Source organism: Plasmodium berghei (genome assembly GCF_900002375.2).
Source record: "Plasmodium berghei ANKA genome assembly, chromosome: 13".
NCBI lineage: Eukaryota > Apicomplexa > Aconoidasida > Haemosporida > Plasmodiidae > Plasmodium > Plasmodium berghei.
In genome coordinates, this window is record NC_036171.2 from 2,045,509 (window position 1) to 2,069,785 (window position 24,277).

The window sequence follows — 24,277 nt, forward strand, 5'->3', positions numbered from 1 at the left end:
AAAATTATTATTTTGAAAAATCACAATATTTGGTTTTTCTATGACATTTAATTTTGTTAGACTTTTTTATCTTAGCATTTTATAGATCCATATTAAATTTTAAATGTGATATACTCCCAATTGTTTAACTTAAATTTTTTTTTTTTTGCATATTTATACTTATTTTAGTAGAAAAATATTACCATCCTTTTATTTTAGGGAATAAATTTACTAAAACTAAAAAAACATAAATATATGGAATGATGAATTGAGAAATTGACACATTTCGTAATATCCCCCCTTTTCTATTTCAAAGGTGCAAGAGAAAAAATAAATTTTAATAATATTTTTTTTCAGTATTTATTATGTAAGGTAAAAATTATATTTTTTTTTTATTATGAATTAATATGAACTGTACAAAATTTGGAAAAAAATGTTTTAAAAAAATATATCTTAAACCAGTTTATATAATATTTATGTAGAGTGAGCTGGGAAATTAAAATTTTGCACAATAACTGATTTATATTAAAAGGGTAAATAATAATGAAAAAAATGAATGTTCGATTTTTCTCAAAAAATAAAAAATAGTAAAACTATATATATACTAAAAATTGTAAGTTAAATGAGACCATTGGAAAGATATAAAAAATAAGCAAATTCTATGAATAATACAACACATCATCACAAAAAAAAAAAAATAAAAACTTATGAACAACGAACTGTTGAAGTATTAAATAATGGTGAAATAAAAAGTGATAAGGAACATAAAATTAAAATGTCTCGGTATAGCATGTATGTAAAAGCATACAACAAATAAAGACATAAAAAATATATTCCAAGATACAAATAAAAATATTGGGAATATATACATGTAATTATAATATGTTCATTTTCCTATTTTATTATAATAACAAAGCACAAACAATAGAAAATAATATATGAATATATAAGTGTGATTTCTATATTTCTAAATAAAAAAAAAATAATTTCGCCACATTCCATATACACATAACAATTAAATATTATTTATAATTTAGTCACCTATATATATTTACATATGTATGTGCATGGAAATTTACATATTTTTTTGCTATTTTTATTTGAATAAATTTCAACAACATTTCATTTGATTAGGATTATTCTCATTATATTTCTCATTTGTATCATTTAATTTTATTATATTTTTTGCATTAGTTATTTGTATGGCACTTTCATATGTTTCATGACTTCGAGTACTGGAACAACTGTTACTATCTTTTAGTCTATTATTATATATTTCTTGTAACAAATTTTCAAAAATATGTTTTACATTTAATTTAGAAACAGCTGATGCTTCAGAAAAAAATAAATTATTTTCTTTGGCAAAACTTGCTCCTTGTTCGTAAGTAACCTAAAATAGAAATTAAAAAAAAAAAAAAATTAATAAATATATATATTTTAAAAAGGATATAAATCGAAACAATTTTCAACTATGAGTTATATTAAAAATTTATGGTAAAATAATGCGTAAACAATTTTTTAATTATCAAATGTGTGCATATAAATATGAGTACCTTCCTTTTTGTTTCATCTTCCTCTGCTAAATCTACCTTATTTCCCACAAGCATAATTACAATGTCTTTTTCAGAATTTTGTCTTATTTCTTCTAGCCATTTTGAAATATTTAAAAAGGATTTTTTTTTTGTTATATCATATACTAATATTGCTCCCGCACTTCGTCTATAATGCGCACTCGTTATACTTCTATATCTCTCTTGCCCTGCTGTATCCCATATCTTATTTAGTAATATCGAAACAAGAAAAATGAGTAAAAAGTATGGGGAAAATAATTGTGAAACGTTTGCAAGCCAACACTGTCTATTTGATAATACATCAAATTTTATAAAAAATAAAATGAATGGTGGAAGCATACCTGCGCCTTTACTGTACCACCTACTGCCAGCGGGATAGTTCTTGTAGCAAATTCAACACCTAACAAATGTAAAAAAAGGACAAACTTGTATAAAATGCAAAATTGCATAAAGTGAGGAAAAGCTGGGATAAAGTTTATTTCCCTTTTGGCCATATCATTTATACTATAAAACATTAACATGCTTTATTACAAATATCTTTTTTCTTTTTTTTTACCAATTGTTGCCTTTGCGACACTGGGAAGGGACCCCCTTATATATCTCGACAATAAATGTGTTTTACCTGGAATAGTTAACATTAAAAAAAATAGTATAAGTACTCCGAAAAAATGTTATATATATATTTTTACTGATATATTATAGTGGATATTAAAATTTATCTTGGTGTTATAAAGATGGGTTTTTTCTTTTTCTTTTTTCTAATTTCTAATTTCTATACTTTACCTACAGTTGCGTCTCCTACTAAAATTATTTTGTAAAGATGGTCATACTCTTCATTAGACATTTTTCTAAATTAAGAAAAAAAAAAAAAAATTCTCTCAATATTGGGTTTTGGATTATAAATTTGGTTAATATTTTTTTTGAAGGGTAAATATAAATTGATGTTAATCGATATAGAATAATGATATAGGCATATATGTAAGTATGCATACTTATGAGCATAATTTTCTTTATAAGAAATTTCCAAAATATTTTTGTTAAATTTAGAAGGATTGTCTGCCTTTAAAAAATAAATTAATTAACCTTTTGAAACAATCTGGCATAGCCATACAAGCACACACACACATATATATATGTATGAATGGTTGATAAATTTATATATATAAGGAATATTCCATATGTATCTCGATCACATTTACTGTTATAATTTAAGTTTGGAGCCTTTAATTGTGTTTCCCAATTTTAATTACTAAAAAAGATAAAATAGGATGTAAAAGTATACACATTTATGTATTATAAAAAAAATAATATAATCAATGTATTTTCACTATTTAAACAGATAATATAAACAAAATGCCCTTATTTAGCAAAATTGGTAAAGAATACGAAAAAATAACAATGTTTTATTCACTAGAAGATAACAAATATTTATTAAAAGAAAAAAATGTATATAATAAAAAAATTAATACTAAAAAGTAGTACATAAAATTTTAAAAATTTGATGATTTACGTATTTGCATTTTATTAATTTTTGTACATTTTCAATTTCACACTATCCTCATTTTTTTATTAAATATATGTATACATAGTAAATTAATATTATTTTATCAATTTTTTGTTTTTATTTTTTATTTTTTATTTGTTTTATTTGGAAAATTTTTTAATATGCCCTTGGTTCCTCAATATTATCAATTTTCTTTATATTAATAGATGGGTAAATAAGATAAATTAAATAAAATACATATACATATAAAAAAAATGTGTATATATTGTGCAAAGGGTGAAATATATCCTCAACATATCTATGTGTATTTATTTTGTGTAATAGTATGCGCATTACATATTATAAAAACAATATACAAGTCTGTTGTATATATTTTCCAGTTTTTAATATATAAACATTTGATATATGTTCCTGTTATTTTAGAATAATTAACAAAAATTATAATTATTTAAGCTATTATTCTTTTATTTATATGCAACTAATTTATTGAATTTAATTTTAAAAAAAAAGTTATACAGTTTAATCTCTGGGTGTGAATACAAGAGGGTAAAATGCGTCTTATCTTTTGCGTATTTAAAATGTACGAATATATATATATGTAGCATATTTTTAGAATTTCAAATATTATTAATCTTTTAAAATTATTTTTAATTTATTCCAAATAAAACGCATAATTTTTGTTTACATGCTATGTGTGTGTATTTATTTTTCCAAAGCTGTAACCCAGGTTTATAGAAAAATACAAAATTTCGTATGTACATAAATAAATTAAACAAAAATGTATATATATAAAAAAGTCTCAAAATAGCCAAATAAAAGGAAAAGAATGTATTACGAATTGAAACCTTCTTTTATTTACCTTTCTATATTTCGTTATTTAATTTTTTGTTTATTTATCCCTATTTGTTCATACTCAATGTGGGTAAGAGATTTTAGTGTGTAAACATGTAGTATGGATTTTTACAAAAAAATAACTTATTTTTATAAAACATGTTTGATCATTTTGATATTTAGATCGTTATTTAATGGATTATTTAATTGGAAATTTATATATATATTTTTCATAAGAAGGGAATATAACAATTAGTCTACTATTTATATTACATATTTATATGTGCTATAATAACATTGGTTATTATTTTAAAATGATTTCATTTAGTATATTTTGATTTAAACGTAATATTTTCCTTTGATAAAAAAAAAATTGATATAGCCTATAAATATATATAATTTTTACACAATTTTTTCCATTTTAAGAAAATAGGATTTTAAGATTTTTTTGTTATTATAATAAAATTTAAAGAATAAATATTAATGTGTATAAAATTTTTTTAAATACATGTAAGTTTCAAAATGTCAAAATTTAAATTACTTTTTCAAAATGTAAAGAAAAATGCATTTAACATTATGTTCTGGGCACCCTTAGCAAATTGGGGTTTTGTTATTGCAGGTAACTTTCTTATACTTTTAAAAGAATTATATTCTTCATAATAATACTAATAATAATTATTATTACTATTATTATGAAATACCTTTATCAAAAACTAACGATATATCATTGTTGTGTGCAATTTAAAACGTGAATGTTTTGTGTGGAAACTTTATTTATACAACATTGTGTGCATACATAAAAAAAAAAACACACACATTTTATTTTTCCCTTTTTATTTTTAACACAGGATGTAACGACTTAAAGAAAAATCCTATGTATGTGTCTGAGAAAATGACATCAGTCTTAGTTGTTTATAGTTTATTATTTATGAGATATTCACTTGCAATTAAACCTAAAAATTATTTGCTTTTTGCATGCCATGCCACAAACACATTAGTTCAAAGTGTTTTACTATTTCGAAAGTTAAAATACGGTTCAGATAATAAATTGATGTTAGCAACCAACTAAAAACATACCTAATCATGTAAACAAAGGACATACCTAAAAATTAATCACCTCCCTACGTCATATTTTTATGTTAATATTTTTACAACGCGAAAAATTTATAAATTTTGAATTTCACGATCGTTTTTCATTGTATAACAATGGTATATATTTATATATATTTTTTTTTTCACAATTTTGTAGAATTTGGTTTGGCATCAATTTATTTATTAGCCAATTCAGCAGTTGCTTTATTACTATTTTTTAAATATATATAAGACTGCACATTGTGAGAAAAATATATACAAATAGCTCAATTTAGTTGCATTTACAATAAAGATGTTTTATAGTATATATAATTTTTTTCATCAATTTTTATAGTTTATTTTTTTGTACCCAATTTTTTATAAACTTGCGATATTAATTTTTATTAAATGGTGCTTTCATAGTGAAGCATGAAAATTGTATGCTTAAAAAAAACTAAATAAAAGGAAAAAAAAGATATATCATAAGATTTTGGTAAATGTAGTTTATTTTATATATGGTATAATAAACATAAACTTTGAATACATTCCTTAAAATCGCAAATTAACATATAATATATGCTCTTTATAATAGTAGATATAAGCCCATTTATTTTATTCGATTATTATGATGAGCATTAATTAAATACTTAATATTAATGTGTTTTTTTTTAATAAAGATATTAACCTTTGGAAAATAAAAGCATGTAAAAATAATGAAACTATAAAAGCATAATAAAAAAAGAAAGAACATATAATATCCTGAAAGGTATGTAACTAAGTTCCGAAATAAAACAAGGATATGCAACGTTTAAAGAGAATCTACCTTTTTTTGTGCTTTTGTTGGGTTATATTCATGCAAATTTTATATTTGAACTCTTATTAATTAATTTATTTTTTCAAATTTTCAATTCATATTTTTTTTTTCCCATTTTATTATATATAAGCAAGAAATTTCTCAAATTATATGCTAATTTTCTTTTTATTCTTTCTTTTCAAGTTGCCCCCTTTTAGCTTTAAATGCTATCATAATATTAGTAAAAAGTGAAATATGTATTATATAATATGTTGTATTATTATATGAATTATATATAATGTTAAAAAGCCTTAATTTTAATTCGAAAAAAAAAATATTCTTGTGTTTTATTATTAATTTTTTTTTTTTACTCTTTTAATTATATGTATTTGTTTTTTCCATTTTGTCCTTTTATAACAATCGAGAAATATATACAAAATAAATTTCCTTAAATATTAATAACACTATATTAAGTGAAAATAAATATATAATTTTGGTGCTATAAATATTTTTCAGATATATAATATATTGTAGAGAGTTAACAAGTAAGAATTAAATAAAGAAAAAAAGTATATGAAATTTATGATTAAAACAAATCATAACTACTAGATATATTTTTATTTATTTTATATGAGTTTTAAATATTGAAAAAAAAAATTTTATATAATTTTTGTATAAATTATACATATACATATATATAGGACATTTTTGCGCAAAAAGTTTTTTCTTAAAATGGAAAAAAAAAACATCATTATATATTAATGCGTGAATAAAAAAAATGAACACAAACTAAGGAGACTTATTTATTTGTATAAAATTCGTTTTTGTTCATATTTTATGCAAAGTATATATAACGCAAAAACATATTTGAAATTTCTCATTAATAATATATATCCATCAATATAAATAAATATATATACATATATATATAGCTTAATAACTATATAAGTGCATTGCGCATGTATATAAAAGTATATTAGATAAATTAAAAGAATTGTATTTATTTATTTATACATATATTTAATCATTGTATTTTTTTTATTATATACAATATATTTGCCTTAATTAAAAATTATGTACATGCATATATGATATATATTTTCAGACGTGTTCTATAATACATATTTTATTTAAACATTATATGTATGTCATAGTTGTTTATTTAAATTTCATTAAAATCTATGAAAAGTTGTATATAATTGATATTTTTTTTATCTAGACATTTTTAAATCTTTTTAATATTAGCCACACATTATTTATAATTAAATAAAAGCTTTGAGCTTTACAAAATTATGTATAATAAATTCATATATGTGTATTTTATTTAAGTTATTTAGTATAAGATTAACAAAAATTGTTAATTTTTTTATTAAATTATTTTCTAGATATTCGAAAACCATTTTAAAGATTTAACAAATATTATATATAATATATATATATACAAACAATTAGTGCCGAGGCCGCATAAAAACATAAAAACAGTGCATGCTAGTTAAACTACAAGACAAATTAAGTAGACAAAATAAAACTAGCAGACATATATTTTATTATAGGCTATTTTAGGAGGAAAATAATATTTAAGAGATAACAAGGTAAGAATTTACACATTAAAAAAAATTAAACATTAGAGAATTTTATCCTCTTTTTTTTTTTTTTTTTCATCTTACCCTTTCGTTTTATTTACAATTTATATACAATTGCACATATATATATATTTTTTTTTTTTAGAGTGCGCAATAAGACAAAAGATAGAACAAGCAAATGATAGCAGATCCCAGTATGTTATGGTTGGTCATCGCTAGTGGAGTCGCATGTTTTTTTATGGCATTTGTAACTGGAGCAAATGATATAGCAAATACATTTAGTACTTCTATTGGAGCAAAATCTTTAACTATAAAAAAAGCATTATTAATTGCCTTTTTTTTTGAAGCATTAGGCGCTTCTTTATTAGGTGGAACAGTAACTGATTCAATACGTTCGAAAATAATAAACTTTGAAGCATTTTACAATGCGCCAGAATTTTTAATGTTAGGTATGTTTAGTGCCCTTGTTGGTGCTAGTTTGTGGCTAGCTATAGCAACCTGTTTGGGATTGCCTGTATCTACAACACATAGTATTGTAGGGGCTTTACTTGGTTTTGGATTATCAGCAGGACATGCTGATTCAATAAAATGGGGAAAAATTCAAAGTATACTTATATCATGGTTTGCAGCCCCATTATTAGCAGGAAGTTGTTCAGCTATAGCTTTTAGTACAATGCGAAGTTTAATATTAAGAAAAAAAAATTCATTTGAAATAATTAAAAAATGGTATTGGATATTAATTTTTCTTATAACCCTGCCTTTTAGTGTATTCTTAGTATATCAAAATCCGATAGTATTAAACACAAAGTGTAGAATGAAACAAGGTAATAATATTGTATATGAATCTCCATGTTACCTTCAAGATTGGAGTTCAGGACATGTAGTTTATGCCACCTTAACATCTATAATTTTATCATTAATATTAACTGGAATTGGTTCGATATTTATATATGTAGTATATAACAAAAGATTAAAATGTTATAATTTTAGAAAAAGATTATTTGAGAATCAAGATATGAATGATATTGAACAAAATGTAAAACCAAATACAGCATGCAATGGAAATAATAGTAGTTTGAATTCAGTTGCATCAAATGAAACTCAAATACCACGTTTAAGAGATCAAGGAAATAAAGGTAATAATGATAATATTATGAGCAATGAACAAATTGAAGTATCAAAAACTGAATTAAATAATAATGGAAATAACAAATCAGGTACAAAAAATGATATTGAACAAAGTGTGATAGAAACATTTGATCAAGATACTGAAATAGTTTTTGCAACTTTACAAATTATAAGTGCTATTTTAGGAGTAATTGCTCAAAGTGCCAATGATACAGCTAATGCTATAGGACCATTTGCTGCTGTATTTAATACATATAATTCAGGAATTAAAGAAAAAATTAAAGTACAATGGTATATATTATTATTTGGTGGATTATCAATGTCTTTAGGTTTATCTATATTAGGATATAGAGTTATTAAAACAGTTGGAATGAAACTTATTAAAATAACACCGTCTCGAGGTTTTACCATTGAACTAATATCAGGCCTAGTTGTTTTATTTTTTAGTATTTGTGGTATTCCGTTAAGTTCAACACATTGTGCTGTATCAAGTGTGATTGGACTTGGATTAGTTGAAGCAAGAATATTTGAAAATGATAAAAATGGTAATACCGATAAGGATATATCTAATGGGCAAAGCAATACAAATAACGTGGCTGTAAAAAAAAGGCCATTCTGCCCATTTTCCTATTTAAATACATCATGTGTAAATTTAAAACTATTCAGAACCATATTTTTGTCATGGATAATCACTGTATCTTTTTCCGGTAAGAATTGAGTTGCTTCGCTTTATTTGCATATTTGAATTATTGCATTATTTTGTACTATTTTTACTATTTTTCTATTTTTACAGCTTCCGTAACTGCAGCCATTTTTTCATTCGCGGCTTATACCCCATCCTATGTAATTATGAGAAATCCTTAAAACAAATTTCTTTTTATGATATGTGAGTTTGTGTAGTATGATCTAGGATGTGTTTCCTTAGTTCTGTAACATTATTGCCTCAATTTGAATTTTATTATTACTTTCGATTTAAAATTATTTTTATGATTATATACTTATGCATATATAGAGAAAAGACAACTATTTTAAATTTTCTATGAAGGGATGATATTACTCAACAAGCAACATATGTGCATGTATATCACTAATTAATTGTTTTTTTAGTTTCAAATTAACATAAAGATTTGGAACTACGAATTGTATATCTAATTCATTAGCTATTATGCCCATATACCATATATGTGGGATTATTTTATAATAAATACAATTCATGAATTTTTTTTTCACACCAATAATATAACATGTTCTTTTATTTGCTATATATATTTTTTTGAATGCTTTGCTCACATTGGTGGAGTGAAAAAAATACATATAATTTAATTATATATGATTTACTTTTGTACAATTAATTAATACATAAATTTATTCGTTAGGGAAAGAGAAACATTATAACTTCATATATAAATAGAATAATGATTGAGTTATATTTTTCAAACATTACATATTATGAAAAAAAAATATATTTATATGCAAAAATTATTTTAAACAACTTTTAATATAATTCGTATATTTATTATTTTTTTTAAATAATCCAGAAATTTTTATTATTATTATATATATATAATTGGCTATGCATATATCTCTTTTTTTATTTCAAGCATTTTATATTTTTTTATATGTAGTGTATGCTTATATATTGCAAACATAAATATTTATTTAGGCTAAGCATATAAATGCGTAGAAGGTACAAAAAATTGGCATCTTTTTGGAAAAAGAAAGACTTAAAAATAGCTATTCTGCTTTTAATTACACACAAATAATTAATGTGATATTAAACTATTTAAAGGGTATTATTTTATAATTTCCAAGATTTAAGTATATATTTATTTCTTAAGTTGGATTGCCTTACTACTATTTGTTATTTATATTAGCATCATAAAATAACAAAAATAACCAAAATAAAACGGTATACATAAAATTTGAACATATAAATTATAGCATATATAAAATAAGCATATGATATTTAGTTGATATTTTAAAAAAAAATAAACTTTTTACACAATTATAGCCAAATAAAAAAAAAAAATTGACTTAGCCTTAAGTTCTACAATAATAAATAATAATTCAAAGCAATCAAATTATTATATTAATATTTTATAATTATTTATCAGATTAAATACGAATAAAAGCACAGTAAAATTTTATCATTTTAAATATATCAAAACCATATATTATATATGCATTAAATATAAATAAATTTTAAGGGTAAAATCTATACAACATAATAAATTAATAATTAACAAATAAACTATGAACTGATCACGTAGCCTTCGTGGCGCAATTGGATAGCGCGTTGGACTTCTAATCCAAAGGTTGCGGGTTCGAATCCCGCCGGAGGTAACTTTACAAGTTTTTTAAATAACAAAATGGATGAAAATTTAAAATAATATTTTTTGACTTTTGCTTTTTTAGTTAAAAAAATGTTATAATATCACGAAATATAATTTACAATTTTATTTAATTAAAACGCTCTATACTTTACGACGTTTTATTGAAGAAATATACCCTTTATAATTGATAATTTTACAATTAAATTTTTTTAAATGGGTAAATATTAAAATATTATACACTTTTCAATTTGGGGATAAAAAATTATTTAATTTTTACCATTTAAAAAAATTTATAAATATTGAATGTATATAATTTTCCAAATATATAGTTCATTTTTATTTTTTTTTAAAAATATGTAAAATATATCTATATTAAATGTACATACACAGTATATTTTATAATATTTGAAAAAAAAAACTAAAAAAAAAATTTACATTCCTTCTCGAACGTCATGTGTCATCCTTGCGCAGGGGCCATGCTAATCTTCTCTGTATCGTTCCAATTTTAGCAAACGGCATCTCCGTAGAGAGCCAATAATATTGTATAACTCGAAGTATGCGCATATGTAAAAAAAAAGTAAAAATGGTTACTCAAAAAATTACCCCCATAAAATGAATAGTGCATTCGGCATGCTATGTAATTTTTTTTTTAATTAAATATTATTTACATAAAAACTTATCAAATAAATATTAGCTGCATACATATATATATTTTTTTTTGGTATGAAATTTAGTACAATTTTAGCTAAATAATACGAAAGTATTTTATTCTTTTTTTGTTTTAAAAAAATGGTAAAACAATGCCAATTTTCTTTAAACATTATGAGTGTAGTTGGATAGTGTTACATTTGCGTGAAGTAGAGAATAATATTTATAGTACAAAATATAATTAACATTACATTTATTTGTTTTAATTTTTTATCAAATTATAAAAATGGATAAAATGGCCATTAATCGCTTGCCATATCACATGAAGCACGCGGTTTAACACGATTTAACATTTTTTATTTATTTATTTATTTATTTATTCATTCATTTTGTGAGTTTATATTTACATTTTAATTAAAAATAAAAAAACAAAAAAGGAAACAATAGTTCTCGATATATAGGTGTGTGCAATATATATATAATTCATGCAATTATATCAACATTTCTTAACTCTTTATAATGTAATAATCGAAATAGCATAAAACTTATACCAAACTAAGGAATTTGTTGGTCTAACTCTTTTTTTAAAGAAATTAAAAAATAGCCACATTTTTTATATTTTTATTCCCATGATATGTACCGCATTTATCATAAATACTATACATTCTACATTCTATATGTGGATGGTCGTGTTGGTGCATATTTTCTTTTATATTCTTTTGCTAAGGTTGGTAAATGTAAAGCAGGGAACCTTAGTCTTTTCTTTAGTAATTGTTTAATATGTGGTCTTTTAGCATGTTGCATACTTATCTCAGAAATCCTAATTATATTAATGGATGATGCTCTAGCTCTATGTCTTCCAGCCATTTCTGAATATAATTGAGCAATGGCTCCTTCTTTAGTTGTATCTCTAAATTCTTTGTACATATTATGTGTACCTGTTCTACTATCATATCTTAATAATACTCCATATGTTTTAGCACGTAATGGATTTTTTTCTCTGATTTGTTCACAAGCTAATAACTCACCATTTGATTTTTTTAGTTTATGTATTTTTTTCATAAAGTACCAGAATCGAGATTTTGCATTTGTGTCATTTTTTGCAAAAATGCACATTCTATAAACATTGGGGTTTGGGTTTTTATCTGTTGGTGTTGCTCTTCCAACAACGTGATATTGAAAAATCTGTTAAGCGATAAAAAAAAAAATATATATAAATATAATATTAACAACAAAATGAATATACAAATATATATAATTGATTGTTTCAAAATAGTATAGTAATTAACAATATACACAATATTTTGTATAAAAAAGAAGTGAATTGTAGGGAAAATGAAAAAATCGAAAAACAACATAATTTTGTATATTCTTGGAATAAATCAGCATAATATTATAAATATATTATTTCTCGTGTAAAAATTATATACTAAAAGTTTTTTATTCTTCTACTTACATTTATTTTTAATGATTTATCTTTAATATTATCCATTTTTGCGGTAAAATTAATATACTATAAAGTGAGGGTAGGGAAAAATAATAATAATAATAAATATAATTAGGCTCTTAGTCTATGTAATATAAATTATTTAATTCATAAAGTTTTATGACCATGAAAAAAAACATATTAACATAAAGGCATATATAATAATTACATATACAGACAATATTTATATACAAAAAGCATATAATATATATATACATACATGCATACATGCATACATACATACATACATACATACATACATACATACATACATACATACATACATACATACATACATACATACATACATACATACATACATACATACATACATACATACATACATACATACATACATACATACATACATACATACATACATACATACATACATACATACATACATACATACATACATACATACATACATACATACATACATACATACATACATACATACATACATACATACATACATACATACATACATACATACATACATACATACATACATACATATATATATATATATATATATATATATAATTTTTTGCTTATTTTTTAGTGATATTCAATTTTTTATTATAATGAATTTTCTAAAAAACAAGCAAGATAAAATAAACAGTTATCACATATTTTATAGTCGCATATCAAACTTATTAACATATAGTATTGGAGGTGAAAATATAAAATAATGTAAAATTAGGTATTATTTTATTACTGTTAAAAAGGGATTGGCTTAATAGCTCTCGAATTATGCTATTCGTTTATTTATTTTCAATAAAACGATTATTTTTTCTTTTTTTTTTTTTCTTTTTTTTCTTTTTTTTCTTTTTTTTTTCTTTTTTTTCTTTTTATTATTTTTTTTTTATTTTCTTCAATAGTTATATATATGTATATAAACTGGGAAACCAAACAAATTCGAAAATTTTGAATTATACATTATTTTTTTTTTTTTCATATTTGTTGTTATATAATATGCATATATTATGTATGTACCAATCCTAATGTATAAAAAAAGAACTTAGTATTATGGGCTTTACATATATATCTTAAGAAGGTTTTAATTTATTGCTTGTATATTATTCCGAAGAAAAAAGGGAATTGTCGTAATTTATAAGAATATATAGCATACTAATATATATATTTTTGTTATTTTTTTCCTTTTTGCACTATGTATTATCTTCAGTATAATTCAGGGTATATATTATTATATATAATTATATGGATAATTTTTTTTAATTTGATTTGTGCGTTTAGTAGTTATACAATAAAAGGGGTTATATATTATATATATACCAATGTAGATAGGATACTCAGTGTATGTTTTTTTTCCCCTCAATAAAACGACTTAATTTTTATGCTAATATATAAAAATAACATGCTTTACCAAAAATATTGGATAGAAAAAAATTTCATTAAACATTATTAAATTTTATCTGCTATATTTATGTAAGTATAATAGTTTGTTTAATATATATGTATATATATAATATATACATATGTAAATTGATTATTTTCAGTTATTTTATCTGGCCCGTAGGTAACTTCTTTATTTTGCATATTATAAACATATAACTTAATTTTCGTGTGCTTTTAAATTTAAACATTAAATTAAACAAGTTTATGTAAAATATATCCTTATGTTAAAAAAAATATTATTTTATAGCTAATTAAGTTAGGATACTATTATGCATAACTATACATAAATTTATTATATTTATATATATTAATTTTTTTATTTCAAAATTTATATTTAAAATAAATATTATTTTATTTCATAATATTATAGTTATGATTATTTCATTATTTAAAATAATATAAATATTATATTGATTTAAGTAACTTTTATAAAGTTCTTTATTCCTTTATCATAAAACATTATTTTTTTATAATAAATAGCTGATAAATATGGTAAGTATGTTTTTGTTCATTTTACAAAATAATATAATATATAAAACGTATGTAACCCCAGATCTATATAAAAGCTTCATAAAATATATACCATTAAATTATACATAAAAGTCATTTAGTTACAAATTCGTTAACTTTATATATAATTAATGGGAATATATATTGAAAAAACGCAAAAAAAAATATATATATATATATATGCATAGAAGGTTATTTTCCCTAGCATTGGGTATCCTTCCTTATGGAAAATAATATCATAAATTTTTTTTTTTTTTTTTAAGGGTATTGATCTTAAAAATGTTGGTAGAATAAAAAAACATGGAAGAAAAAACCTGGTTTCCAAAAACCCATACCTTAGGTTATTAGTAAAGTTGTACCGATTTTTAGCTAGAAGAACTGATGTCAACTTTAACAAAATAATTGCCAAAAGGCTTATTATGCCTAAACGTTTTAGACCCCCATTGTCATTATCAAAATTACAACGACATATGTCAAAAAAAAAAAATAGTGTAGCTGTCGTTGTTGGATCAATAACAGGTAATAATTCCATATATATATAATTTTATTCACATATACATTGTGTGTATTTATTTGTATGTGCGTATATTGGTAAAATATACATGATGATTAAGCTTCTACGAATCACGACGGTCTTCTGACATATAATAGATGGAGATGGTAGAACGTTCTGACCATATTTTCTGCGCAAAATACTCTTAAATATTTATGATTTATCTATCTTACTAATCTATACTTTAATCATATCTTGAATAAATGTGTATAAAAATGTTTCATATTATTTAAAATATATGAATTTTTATCTGTTTTGTAAAATGGAGGGGTATATGTGATATTATATAGTTTTACAATAATCAATATTATTCATTTGTTTCCTTTTCTCTAATATATCCTTTATTTACAGATGACAATAGGTTATTCAGTTGTAGAAATATAAAAGTTTGTGCATTGAGATTTACCGAAACTGCTAGAAAAAGAATTGTTGATGCAGGAGGAGAATGCTTAACATTTGATCAATTAGCTTTGAGATATCCAACTGGAAAAAATTGCATACTTTTGAGAGGCCCAACCAAATCAAGAACTGCTGAAAAACATTTTGGCAGTGCTCCAGGTAGACCCAAATCAAAAGCTAGACCATATGTTCGTTCAAAGGGAAGAAAATTTGAAAAAGCTCGAGGAAGAAGAAAATCTAGAGCATACAAGAAATAATAAAATTATGAATTCGTATGTAATCATAAAATAAATATTTCATTTTTCTGTGATATATACATATCTATAACTATATATATATATATGTTCGATTTTTTTTTATTAATGCATAAACAATACTACTACTTATTCTACATAACTTTTTACCATTTAAACTTATAAAAGCATTTTAAAATATTAATTATATCAATAAATATAAAGCTATATATATCATAAAAGGAAAATATGCATGAAACAATAAATTATGTTTCAAATGTTATAAAAATAAAACACACCAGTGTTGTGTGTAAATGGAATTAATTGTTTCATTGAGATATTGTTGTATATATTATGTTTTTTTGCACTTATTTAACAAATTTTAAGTAAAGGGGGTGATATCCTTATCGGATATATGAACAAATAAACCCAATGAATAGGGATATTTAACTTAAAAATTATGTAGAAATATATTTTTAATAATGAATATATGATAAGAGATAATTGTTATATGGTGTAGATATTATATGTATTTTACCCATAGCATTTGCATATTATTTGTATAAGAATTTAAGTATAAGCAATAAGAGATATGCTTATTCCAAGATATTATTTAGAAAATATAACAATTGTAAACAAAATCGGAAAATACCATTTAAAATTTTTTTTAATTTAATTTTTGTTTGTCTTATTCTGGAGACAATGTGGTGTTGTACATATTTAATTTTTATCAACCGAATAAAAATAGGACAGATAAAAGAATGAAAAAATTAATATACATCATATAAATATTAATTTAAAGCTAATTAAAAAATTATTATAAAATTATTAGGACACAAATTTGCTATAAATTAGCTAACTAGGATAAAAAAAAAGTTGTACAGACTAAAGAATCATAAAACAGATTAAGCATAATATGTATATGGATATTTGCTAGTTTGTTCAGGTTTTTTTTTTTTTTTTTTTTTGAATATTTATTTTGGCTGTTTAATATAACACTTAATGCGCAGGGTTATATAAAAATGTTGTAGATTTAAAAAAAATATGAACTGTTCATGTGTGTGGTATAGTGTGCATTTTTTGGGGGAGAAGGAGGGAGAATTATACTAAATGGAATTTATCATTTTAAATAAATCTTTTCCATTAAAAATAATAAAAAAATTTCCTAGACACTATATACTTTGTTTTATATGTCAATTTTAAAATATAGACCTGATTATTATTAATTAAAAGAAAAGTATATATAAATACATGTGTGCATATATTAAATATGTTTATTATTATAATGTACAAAATGTAGTTTACTTTATGGATTTGCTTCCGTTTGTCTACATTTTGTTCCCATTTTTTTCATCGTTATAAAAAATTAAAAATAAATATTTTTGTCTTCCTTCATTTTATAGGAAGATATATCTAATAATTTTGAACTATATATTTTCTTTTTCAATTTGGGCTATTTAAAAGAGGTGGCAGTTATAGGCTGATTATAAATGTTACAACTAATAAAAAAATCAAATTTTCCAAAATGAATAAAAAAAAAAATGTAAAAAGTAAATCGAGGGAAGAAATTGTTAAGAATAAAATTCCTAACGAAATGAATAGCACAGAAAGTAATAGTACAACCAAAACATGCAATACTAAGAATATGACTAATAAATCGATTATTGGAAAAACTTACGATATTAGCTCTTACAATCTACATAAATATAGTACTCCTGAAACAGTAATTTCAAATGAGCATAATATGATAAATACCTATTCTTATGATAAGGATTACGCGGCGGATGTGCCAAAACAAAATACATTACCTTATTATTACAATAACACCATCCATAATTATAATAAGTATCAATCTAATTACCCAAAGAACCTACTAAATAATTATTACCCCAATTCAAATGGTACTCCATATTTAAATGAAAAATATGGTTTGTATATTAACGGCAGTAACGATAAAAATAATGATTATACCTCATATACAAACCCTGCATGTAATATTTCAAACCAAGAAAATGAGAAATGTTCGTATATGAAACAAATGTCACATAATTACCCAAATATTATGAATTTATCTAATAAGCATCATCGCAGAAGTGAAAATCGTCATTTATTTTCAACAAAAAATATATTGCCTCCAAAATATGGTAGATATAGAAAAATGGATGAAGATGGCCTTTATATGAATGCATACAATTTTAATTTCAATCCAAATCGCAACTCATATGGTTATCAAAATGCTACTAATTTTCCATTGGGAAAGAATAAATATAATTCGTTATGCCATCCAGGGTATTCAAGTTATCATGATGAATATCCACATATAAATAATTTTAAGTTTAGAAATATTCCTCGAGAATTTTATTATTTAAGAAACGATGTGCAAGAAGATGATGATGAGTGTCCTTATTTAAAAAGAGGGCTTGGTTGTTCTTTAGGTGATTGTAAATTAGGATTAGATAAATGCTCGCCTAAACCCGAATATGAATATATAATTCAAGGACCAAAATTTTCACATATAATTGATAATAAATCTTCCCAAAGATGTGATATGTTCAAAAAAGTAACATTAAAAGTAGGAACATATTTAGACAATGCTGTAAATATAGTGATAGATATGTTAGAGAATTCATATAAATCTATAGCAAAGAATAATAATACCAATATTTACGATTTATATCCGTTTTATAACCCAGATCCAGATTATACTAGAAAAGAACGACCAACATTGAAGACTGGAAATAATTTACTTGATAAAATAAATTCCGCATTGGATGGGTCTACATTAGAAAAACATAAAAAGCTCCCAAAGAATTTTGGGCGAATTGCCATTCCTAAGACACAAGAAACAGGTAGTATGGTTGTAGATGGGATAAATAGTATGCTAGATAATTTATTAAATGAGCCTATGTCTTATCAAAAATATGATTATTATAGTGATAAGTACAAGAATGTGAAAGATGGAAGTGAGAAACCTCTATAACAATTCGTCAAAATGGAATAATAAAATGGGGACAAATATATGGTGGCAATGGCTATACATTTGTGATAAGCTTTTTGTATATTCTTATTTGATATTATTTTTTTTGTTTATGCTGGTATAAACTGGTGATATTTCTTTATATATGTGTGCTGCTATGAAAATAAATATAAGGGGCATGAATAATTTGGAAATTATTAGAAAATTATAAAAGATGCTATTCTCTATCTCATAGTGATATATTAATTTATTTTTAAAATATATATTATATGCATTTTTTATTTTTTCCCTTTGAAAAAAATCGGGCTTATGCATATGAATTATCAAATTTGTTTGTGGTGTAATTATAATATTTTTTGTCATTTCATGTTAATGCTTTTACTTATTTGTGTGCTACTTTTTTTTAAAAATATTATTCATTTAATTTGAAATATACTAAACAAATATCCATAAAATATTTAAAAAAAAACACACATAGGGTGATTTTTTGAAATACTATTTATAAATAGGCAATAAAAAAATGACAAAAATGTAAATTAATATTTTTATATCGTTGGATAATTTTATTTTATAAAAAATTACTGGCATTTTATTTAAGAAATTATTTGGTAGGACGAAATGTAACAAAAAAAAAAAAAAAATAAAAATAAATATATAAAAGGATAAAAATAAAATGCGAATAAAATTCATATCATACATATGCACACAAACAAGAGCAGTATTATTACAATCTTTACGATATAAACTTTTAATGGGTGAGGATTACTTAAAATTTTATTAAACTTGGGAGGCAGTTAAATGGGTTATAGTTTAGTATAAGTATATAGCTTGTGGAAAAGGGAATTAAAATGTATGTTTATAAAAATAAGTTACTTAAATTTGAAAAGGTGAAGTAGAAAGGAGCAAATAAATATACAACATATTGCAGTATTACACTATTGGATTTGTTTTTTAAAATTTTGATAAAACATATTAATTTAGAAAGTTATGTGTATATAAAGTGAAATAAGAAGATATCGATTTTCACTAAGTTTAGTAATTGATTTGATTAAAAAAAATATATAAAATGCCATCAAGTAGCCTTTTAAAAATTAGAGGAAACATATTAAGAAAGATTGTGTTGTCAAAATATAGTTTTTTTTATTTGAGCATTTTTCGATTATTTAATTCTTTATTTGTTCAAACATCATTCTTTCCTGATGAATATGCTCAATCTGTAGAGATAAGTCATTACATGATTTTTGGATATGGCCATATGCCATGGGAATGGGAACCTTGTATATCATTACGATCTATTGTACATCCTTTATTTTATGCTATATTATTTTATATTTTAAAAATAAGCAGATTGGATTCTCCATTTTTAGTTTTATATGTACCTAAAATATTTCAAGGAATATGTGCAGCATTTGCTGATTATATTTTTATAAAATTAATAATTCATTGGTATTGTATACTATATTATATGAAAGGAAAGAAAAAAAAAGAGTTTTATAATTTTATTGGGACTATTTTAGTTTGCTATTTTTTTTGTTGGTTTAATTTTTATAGTATATGTCGAACATCATCAAATTCATTTGAGTATTTATTCAATATAGTTGGTGTATATTTTTTGTCGAAAAATTATTATCCCAGTATTATTTTACAAAAAGAAGACGAAAATAAAATAAAAAATTATGTTAATAATGATATTATATTGAATAAGAATTCAAAATATGAGGTAGACAATTTGAATGAGGGACAAAATAAAAATCCCTATAAAAGACATGAAATAAAAATAATTCAAGATAATGAACAAATAAATGAAACTGAACTTATCAGGAATAAATCTTTTTATGATTTTCCAAAATTCTTAAATTTTGTTAACGATGATAATAATAAAACGAAGGAAATAATATTTAAAAAAAATAAAAATATGTGCAATGAATATCAGATTGATATGAATAATAATATTTTTTTTTCCATTTCAGACGATTTTTATAACAAAAAATTTCATATAAAAAATTTTTTACTAAGTTTATTCTTTAGTTCTGTTTGTGTTTTGATCAGACCCACTGCATTATTATTTTGGTTAATTATATATTTTTTTTATATTATAAAAATTGTACATACTACTATAGGAATGGTAGAGGATAAAAAGAACAATTGGGAAAAAATAAAAAGACGTGGTAACAAATTAACTTGGATAGAAGCTTTAATAATAGGAACGATATATACGATTATATTTTTACTTATTTCCATAGCCATAGACTCATATTTTTATGGACAAATAACAATATGTTTTTATAACTTTTTTATGTTTAATTTTATTAGTGGAGAAAATAAATATTTTGGGGATAATTTTTTTTTTTTTTATTTTTTTAGTGCAATACCATCGATTTATTTAACTCTAACGCCTTTTACATATTATAAGTTTTTCAACGTGTTTAAAAGGATAGTTAAAAAAAAAAAATTTAGATTCGATATATCAAGAATTGACAATGTAGTATATATTGCAACATTTTTCGAAATTTTAATTTTATCATTTAGTAATCATAAGGAACACAAAATATTAATCGGGTATATTCCCTTTTTAAGTATATTAACTGGAATATCCTTATATAATATTGGATTAAAAATTGGAATAAGGGATGTTTTTTGTGGGGCAGAAAATAAAAAAATTGAAAAAATTGAAAAGACAAAAAAGGGACACATTTTTACTATTTTAATAAATATAAGTTTTATTCTTCATTTAATAAGTATTTTTTTTTTTAGTGTAATACATAATAGATCCCCAGAAAATGTAGCAAAATATTTCCGAAATTTAAAAATAAGTAATGATAATGAAGTTACTATATTTATAACAGACTGTTATGATATACCTTTATATTCACATATTCATAGAAAATATAAAATTGGTTTTTTAGATTGTACACCATATATTAAAAATGAAAATGGAGAAACTATGTATAATTGGCGAACAAAAATATATGATGATAATTTTGGTAGACAATTTTTTGATATGTTTAATAATGATCATAAAAAATCGAATTATATTGAGCCATATATATTTACAAATAAATCATTTTATTGGTTTGGTAATACTCATTTTAATGAAAAAAATAATTTTAAGTTTATTTATGAAAAATTAAATTTTTCATGTTTGAAATACCGTTTTGATAATCCATTACATGGAGAGCCTCCACTATATATAGTAACAAATTCTAACAATCTAAAACATCTCAAAAAATTTTTAAAAAAGTATAACTATTATCAAGATACTCAGCCATTTTTTTCCTATTTCCAAATAAATGATAAATACAAAATAAATGCAGTTTATCATTTTATATTCAAAAGACATATTAACCAATTATCTTATTCATAAAATGGCATACCTTCAAAGTGAATATATACATAAAAAATTGTTCATTGATTAATTTCGTTAAATATCGAAATTGTATATGTATTCCTACTATTTTTTTTCGTAATTATTTTTTTTTTTTTGATACTTTTTTTGTGTGTGTGTGCTAAAAAGCTAAATTAAAAATTTTTATATTTATCCTTCGCTTAAAAATATATAGCGTTTACCAATTATCACGCATATATAATTTTGATTTTTTGTCTTCCCATTTTTTATTATTTGGAAGTAAAAGAGTTAAGTATCGATACCTTGGCATATTATTTTTATTGAGGATAAATTTTTATACAAAACATACAAAAATAAGGGGGAAATATATATAATGCAAAGAAATGAAAGTAGTTTAAGATATGCATACTTTTGGAATAATATACACACTGAAGAATGTGAAAATGAAAAATGCATATACGCATTATTATAGCGTTTTTTTTTGTTTTATATGCTACATATATATATTTAAAAAAGGAAACAAATTTTAAATGAGACATTATATATATTGAAAAGTCTATTCAAGGTGTTTTATCATATCCTTTTTACAATTTTTGTCATTAAAAAATATGAATATAAATTTTAATGAAGGTTATCCGGAAATAACTCAATAGTGCGTGGGGCATATAATATCTGAATGAGTAATAAGACAATATCAATAAACTATATATATTTTTTGCAAAAATATATGGATGTATATAATATGCGTTTGTTGGGATGAATAATAATGGAAATGCAATCATGTGGCAATAAAATAAATAATAAAGATGTCAAAGAATTAAACTACACAAATAAAAACAGGTTAACAAAAAAATAACATATTTTAAATTTTAAAAAGAAAATGTGTAACATATATAGACTTTCTGAATTAATTTTATTTTTGTGATTAATATAAATCAAGGACATCATGCAGACGTATATATCTATATGTGTACGCTAGTATATATTTTATTGTTTTTTGTGTGTTTTTTTTTTATCCTTATTTGGAATAATATGAAATTAATTTTCTCTATTCTAACTGAAATATTTGTGTGTGTGATTAAAAACTTATTTATAGCAAAAGAAATAAAATTAATGAAACAGAATTAGGCTATAATAAGGAGTGTAATTATAAAATGTTTTTTTTTATAGTTCAATTGCAACAGAAGTTAAAAGATTTAGAAAAGGAAAATGAAAGTTAAAACTTTTTATATGTTGCTTCAAATAAGCAATTAATGTATTGCCCCGTGTGATGTTTAATAAGATAATAAATTTTAGTTACATCGTTATAGCTATATCTCTTATTTTATCTATATCAGTATTTCACTTTTCCTTTTTTTTCAGGATTAAAAATTTTATTGAAAAGGTATAATAAAGAAACCATAGACCATGATAACAAAATGATAAAGAAAGTTTTATTCGTGTTAAGTTGCATAATATTTGTTATTATTTTTTTCTTATTTTAAATTTATGGCATATTTATGATAATCTAAAAACAAAGTAAAAAAAAAATGGAATAATAAAAATTTTAATATATTTAAAAACTTTTTATTCTTTCATTCAAATTGTGCAAATTAACAAAAATATTTCGAAACAAAAGAAAAAAAGTGAACATGTTTAGAATGCTACGAATGCGTTGTCCAAATGGAAAATGCCTCAAACATATACATATGTATGTGGATAATAGAAACATATATACCACAAAATATCCATTTTTTTAATATATTTCCCATGTTTTATGTGTTCATAATTCTAAAAATATGAAACCCTTCATTCTTCTTAAAATAGATAGCCATATGAATTTCATTAACATGAATCAAATTGCAATATAAAATGGCAAAAATGGAGAAATTTCAATGAAACATCCACCAAAAAATACAACAAATAAACAA

At 22.5% G+C, this 24,277-nt stretch overlaps 8 protein-coding genes and 3 non-coding genes across 11 annotated transcripts; 8 read left to right on the forward strand and 3 right to left on the reverse strand.

The window, feature by feature from the left end:
* Positions 1-1,090: 1,090 nt before the first annotated feature.
* On the reverse strand, positions 1,091-2,394 carry PBANKA_1354100 (ras-related protein Rab-11B, putative; the record flags this gene model as incomplete). The annotated part of the gene is made up of 5 exons (XM_034567176.1): positions 1,091-1,369; positions 1,533-1,754; positions 1,892-1,950; positions 2,107-2,172; positions 2,334-2,394. The coding sequence occupies 5 exons, from the start codon at positions 2,392-2,394 to the stop codon at positions 1,091-1,093; spliced, it is 687 nt and encodes a 228-aa protein (XP_034423698.1).
* A 2,013-nt stretch (positions 2,395-4,407) lies between these two features.
* Positions 4,408-4,954, forward strand: PBANKA_1354200 (mitochondrial pyruvate carrier protein 1, putative; the record flags this gene model as incomplete). The annotated part of the gene is made up of 2 exons (XM_034567177.1): positions 4,408-4,504; positions 4,734-4,954. 2 exons carry the CDS (start codon positions 4,408-4,410, stop codon positions 4,952-4,954), a joined length of 318 nt encoding a protein of 105 aa, XP_034423699.1.
* A 2,556-nt stretch (positions 4,955-7,510) lies between these two features.
* On the forward strand, positions 7,511-9,324 carry PBANKA_1354300 (sodium-dependent phosphate transporter, putative; the record flags this gene model as incomplete). The annotated part of the gene is made up of 2 exons (XM_034567178.1): positions 7,511-9,167; positions 9,254-9,324. The coding sequence occupies 2 exons, from the start codon at positions 7,511-7,513 to the stop codon at positions 9,322-9,324; spliced, it is 1,728 nt and encodes a 575-aa protein (XP_034423700.1).
* A 1,405-nt stretch (positions 9,325-10,729) lies between these two features.
* PBANKA_1354351 lies at positions 10,730-10,803 on the forward strand. Its single transcript has one exon. It is a non-coding gene; the product is annotated as a tRNA-Arg (tRNA).
* Positions 10,804-11,218: 415 nt separating this feature from the next.
* PBANKA_1354380 lies at positions 11,219-11,326 on the reverse strand. Its single transcript, XR_002688188.1, has one exon. It is a non-coding gene; the product is annotated as a U6 spliceosomal RNA (small nuclear RNA).
* A 781-nt stretch (positions 11,327-12,107) lies between these two features.
* Positions 12,108-12,933, reverse strand: PBANKA_1354400 (60S ribosomal protein L18, putative; the record flags this gene model as incomplete). Its single annotated transcript, XM_034567179.1, has 2 exons — positions 12,108-12,626; positions 12,898-12,933. 2 exons carry the CDS (start codon positions 12,931-12,933, stop codon positions 12,108-12,110), a joined length of 555 nt encoding a protein of 184 aa, XP_034423701.1.
* A 1,905-nt stretch (positions 12,934-14,838) lies between these two features.
* PBANKA_1354500 (60S ribosomal protein L18-2, putative) lies at positions 14,839-16,068 on the forward strand (the record flags this gene model as incomplete). Its single annotated transcript, XM_034567180.1, has 3 exons — positions 14,839-14,841; positions 15,123-15,378; positions 15,764-16,068. The coding sequence occupies 3 exons, from the start codon at positions 14,839-14,841 to the stop codon at positions 16,066-16,068; spliced, it is 564 nt and encodes a 187-aa protein (XP_034423702.1).
* Positions 15,457-15,544, forward strand: PBANKA_1354550. Its single transcript, XR_002688189.1, has one exon. It is a non-coding gene; the product is annotated as a small nucleolar RNA snoR20 (small nucleolar RNA).
* Positions 16,069-17,569: 1,501 nt separating the features above from the next.
* On the forward strand, positions 17,570-19,024 carry PBANKA_1354600 (inner membrane complex suture component, putative; the record flags this gene model as incomplete). Its single annotated transcript, XM_034567181.1, has 1 exon — positions 17,570-19,024. One exon carries the CDS (start codon positions 17,570-17,572, stop codon positions 19,022-19,024), a length of 1,455 nt encoding a protein of 484 aa, XP_034423703.1.
* Positions 19,025-20,087: 1,063 nt separating this feature from the next.
* PBANKA_1354700 (GPI mannosyltransferase 3, putative) lies at positions 20,088-22,385 on the forward strand (the record flags this gene model as incomplete). The annotated part of the gene is made up of 1 exon (XM_034567182.1): positions 20,088-22,385. One exon carries the CDS (start codon positions 20,088-20,090, stop codon positions 22,383-22,385), a length of 2,298 nt encoding a protein of 765 aa, XP_034423704.1.
* A 748-nt stretch (positions 22,386-23,133) lies between these two features.
* On the forward strand, positions 23,134-23,851 carry PBANKA_1354800 (conserved Plasmodium protein, unknown function; the record flags this gene model as incomplete). Its single annotated transcript, XM_034567183.1, has 3 exons — positions 23,134-23,207; positions 23,464-23,582; positions 23,730-23,851. The coding sequence occupies 3 exons, from the start codon at positions 23,134-23,136 to the stop codon at positions 23,849-23,851; spliced, it is 315 nt and encodes a 104-aa protein (XP_034423705.1).
* Positions 23,852-24,277: the final 426 nt, after the last annotated feature.